Genomic DNA, 4,738 nt, shown 5'->3' with positions numbered 1-4,738 from the left:
AGCAGGTATAAATCAAGACATTGAAGAAATGGAGGAATCCAGGAAAATTACAATCACCAAAGAATCAGAATTGAGTAACTTATTAGGTTGACAAATAATTGGTTCCTGATGGACTTTAAAGGAAGTGACTAGTGAGATAGTTGGTTTTAATTTTTAAAACTCTTTTGATTTGGCGAAAGTCCCATTAGATTAGGAGTTAGGAAAAGTGATTTTTTTATTGAAAAGGGGAGGAGACAGAAGGCAGGAAACTACAGGCCAGTTAATTTAACATCTGTCACAGGGTAAATGATTGAAGCTATAGTTAAAGAAGTTAAAGCAGAACACTTACATAAGTTCACAATAATCAGGTGGAGTCAGCATGGTTTTGTGAAAGGGAAATCATGTTTGACCAATCTATTGGAGTTTTCTGAGGCAATACCATGTGCCATGGATAACGTAGACTGGGCTGGATTTACTGTACTCTTATATCTTGATCCTGAGATAATAGTCTTAGAATAAAAGAATGCCAATTTAATACTGAGATGAGGAGGAATTTCTTCTCTCAGAAGGTTCAGAGTCTTTGGATTTCCTTGCTACAGAGAGCTGTAGGGGCAGAGTGATTGTATATAGTTAAGACTGAGATGGATAGATTCTTGATCAGTTGGGGAATCAAGAAAAGGCAGGAAAGTGGATGTGAGGAATTTCAGATCAACCATGATCCTATTGTATGGCAGAGATATAGTTAAGACTGAGATGGATAGATTCTTGATCAGTTGGGGAATCAAGGGTTACTGGGAAAAGGCAGGAAAGTGGATGTGAGGAATTTCAGATCAACCATGATCCTATTGTATGGCAGAGCAGGCTTGTAGGGACGAATGGCCTATTCTTGTTCCTATCTCTTGTGATCTTATTGCCTTAGGGCATTTGAAAAGTTTCATTATGAAAAGGTTATGACAGAAATAATGTTTGTGGCATAGGCAGCATATTAGCGTGGACAGGAGATTGATTAGTAAACACAAAGCAAAGAAAAAGCATAAATGGGTCTTTTCATGTTGGCGAACTGTATTGAATGGTGTTCCCCAAGGATCAATGTTGGGATCTTGACTGTTCTCAATGCCCTGAATGAAGGGATAGACGGTATGGTTACCAAATTTGCTGATGACACAAAGGTAAGTTGGAAAGTTGTAAAGAGGACGTATGAAGGCCACAAAAGGATACATATTATGTAAGTCAATGGATAAAGGTCTAGCAAATGGAGTATGACATGGGAAAGAGTGAAATTGTCTATTCAGGCAGGAAGAATAAAAAACACTTTTTTCTCAATGGTGAGACATTGCAAAGTTCTGAGTTACAGAGGTCTGAGTATCGTGGTGCATGAATCCCAAAAGGCTGGTATTCAGGAAGAGTCATTGATCCATACATGGAGTCATAGATGGAAATAAACCCTTTGGTCCAACCAGTCCATGCCAGTGATAACTGAACTAGTCTTATCTACCTGCACTTGGCCCATGTCCCTCCAAACATTTCTTATTTATGTACTTATCCAAAAAACTTTAAAATCTTCTAACTGTACCCACATACACCACTGGAAGTTCATTTCACAAACGAACTACTCACTATCTAAAATAAAATGTACCTCCATTTGTTTTTAAAATCTTTCTTCTCTCATCTTAAAAATGTGCCCCCCAGTCTTGAAATCCCCCACCTTAGGGAAAAGACGCCTGCCATTCATCTTATCTATGCTCCTCATTATTTTCTAAACCACTAAATGGTAACTTCTTAACCTCCTAAGCTTGAGTGAAAGAAGGTCAGGTACAGATGTCCAAGAGATCTAACAAAGTGTTATAATTTACTATGAAGACAATTTAATCCATAACTAGGGAGTTTATGCTTCAAATATACAAGATATTGGAATGCCCTGTACAGTACTGATCACCTGATTTAAGGAAGGATACAAACACACTGTAAGAATTTCTAAGAAGGTTTCCCAGATGAATACCTACGTTGGGTCAATTTTCTTATGAGGGAAGGTTGACCAAGAGACAGGTTTGTATCTGCTGCATCTTAGATGAAGAGGAGATGATTTGATTGAAATATATAAGAGCCTGAGGGGCTTGACAGGAAGATGTGGAGAAGATGTTTCCACATATAGGAGCATTAATAGCTAGTGCTCACTGCATAATTTAATACATTTAAAACAGAGATCAGACAAACTTATTTGTCCCAGAATCATAAATCTTTAAATACTCTTCCTGAAAAGGTGGTGGAAATTGAATCACAGAGTCATACAGCACAGAAATAGATCCTTTGGTCCAACCAGTCCATGCTGAACATAATTCCAAACTAAACTAGTCCCACCTGCCTGCTCCTGGCCCATATTCCTCCAAACCTTTCCTATTCATGTACTTATCCAAATGTCTTTTGTTATGACATGGGGTAAACCCCTCTACTAATTTAAACCTGACCACGGAGAAGCTCACCTCGGGCCACAATCTGTTAAATTTTGAGAGGCAAAGAACTATCCCCAGAGGTCACTATTTAAAGTAAAAATAAACAATTTTATTCTTTAAGTCCAAAAGACAACACTAGACAACTATTTACAACTCCTTTCTCTTAAACCTACTTTTTACCTCCCACTCTGCAAAACTGGTCAGATAGAAATCCCCATTAACATTTTTTTAAAAATTCAAAATTTCAAAACCAGCCAAATGTTGAATGTTCTCTTTGTATTTTCTTCTGTAAAATTTTCCTATGTTTTTTTTTGTTCAATATTCTGCTTCCCAGGTCTTTCATACGCACTGATACCTTTCACAGAGCTCTTCGGCTAGCAGTCTATACTTGTTGGTTTTCTTGGCCGTTCTCCCCCAGCTGTTCAAAATGTCCAGCTTTATACCCCAAACCCCAGATCATTTCATTGGTTTGATGTTGTCAAAATACTAAATTCAAATTTGATTGGATTTTGGTATCTGGGGCATAATTTAAAATGGCCAAATTTGAATTTGTTTTTGTATCATACCAACTCAGCTGTACTATTGATTTCACAGCCAAATGTTACATTTTAAATTCTTTCAGCACACTCGGTGCCTCTCTAAGTCTGTGCCAGTTTACAGTCTCTCTTAAAGGTACAGTATACACATACACCTTCAAAACATTTTTAAATGTTGTAATTGTACCCATATCCATCATTTCCTGAGAAGGTTCATTCCACACAAGAACCACTCTGTGTAAAAAATTTGCCTCTCATGTCTTTTTTAAATCTCTCTCCTCTCAGCTTAAAAATGTACCCCCAGTTTTGAAATCCCCGCATTCTAGGGAAAAGATAACTACCATTAACTGTATCGCTACCCCTCATTATTGAGTTCTTGTATATTTTTATGGTAGAGGTGGATAGATTCTTAGTACACAATGGGGTGAAGGTTGTCAGCATTAGGCGGAAATGTGAGCTCGAGATTTTAAATCTGATTAATCATGATGTTTTTGAATGGCAAAATAGATTTGATATGGTGAATGGCATACCCTTGCACCTGTTTGCACATTTATGAGGATACACAAGGTAGTAAAATTGGAGAAGCACAGTACAGAGATCAGAACAGTAACAATCCTGTTCTTAATTCCTGACTCATGTTTTGGACACACATCTTAGAACATGGTATCAATTACTATCCAGTCCACATCCGGGCAGCTGTTTATTTCTAACCAGACTGTGGTTAAAGTCTAAGCACATCACTGAATCACAGGAAGACCTATTTAAAATAAACAGTGATAACCACACAGATCCTGCTCCATTGTTCTCCATCTGACGTATTTATTTAAAACCACTGGTTTCCCTTACATTCCATCATGTATCAAGCAATCCTCCTGGAGTTATTTCTCTTAACAGTAATGCAAAAAGAAATTCGGCAATATGCTTTTAAAATCTTCCCAGCAACAAAGAGGAACAATGGTGCAGTATCATAGGAACAGAAAGTCAGAGGCCCAAGCTAATACTCACATGGGTTAAAATGGACCAGGAGTCACATGTAAGCCAGACCAGGTAAGGACAGTAGATTTCCTTCCCTAAAGGACATTAGTGAATCAGATCTTTCTTTTCTGACAATAGATTCACAGTCACCATTAGACTCTTAGAGTCATAGAGATGTACAGCATGGAAACAGACCCTTCGGTCCAACCCGTCCATGCCCGTCCATCTAAACTTCAACTTTTAGATCTAGTCAATCCTTTTCCACCACTATTTTAAAACGAATAGAATTATGGTCGCTGGCCCCAAAGTGCCATATACCCATCCAAATGCCTCTTAAATGTTGCAATTGTACCAGCATCCACCACATCCTCTGGCAACTCATTGCATACATGTACCACCCTGCGAGTGAAAAAGTTGCCCCTTAGGTCTCTTTTATATCTTTCCCCTCTCACCCTAAACCTATGCACTCTAGTTCTGAACTCCCCGAACCCAGGGAAATGTCTTTGTCTATTTATCCTATCCATGCCCCTCATAATTTTGTAAACCTCTATAAGGTCACCCCACAGCCTCCGTCGCTCCAGGGAAAACAGTCCCAGCCTATTCAGCTTCTCCTTGTAGCTCAGATCCTTCAACCTTGGCAATGTCATTGTAAATCTTTTCTGAACCCTTTCAAGTTTCACAACATCTTTCCGATAGGAAGGAGACCAGATTTGCATGCAATATTCCAACAGTGGCCTAACCAATGTCCTGTACAGCCGCAACATGACCTCCCAACTCTTGTACTCAGTACTCTGACCA

General features: G+C 38.6%; 1 protein-coding gene across 1 annotated transcript in view; it reads left to right on the top strand.

Annotated features, from left to right (window-relative positions):
* Positions 1-4,738, top strand: part of LOC122542442 (flocculation protein FLO11-like) — a 33,587-nt gene that overhangs the window by 13,212 nt on the left and 15,637 nt on the right. The window contains exon 5 of the mRNA XM_043680133.1: positions 1,064-1,148. Within this exon, the coding sequence (XP_043536068.1) occupies positions 1,064-1,148 (85 nt within the window). The remainder of the gene's footprint in view (positions 1-1,063; positions 1,149-4,738) is intronic.

Source organism: Chiloscyllium plagiosum, chromosome 40, assembly GCF_004010195.1.
Source record: "Chiloscyllium plagiosum isolate BGI_BamShark_2017 chromosome 40, ASM401019v2, whole genome shotgun sequence".
In the NCBI taxonomy this organism is placed as follows: Eukaryota; Metazoa; Chordata; class Chondrichthyes; order Orectolobiformes; family Hemiscylliidae; genus Chiloscyllium; species Chiloscyllium plagiosum.
This window is presented reverse-complemented; position numbering and strand designations above follow the sequence as displayed.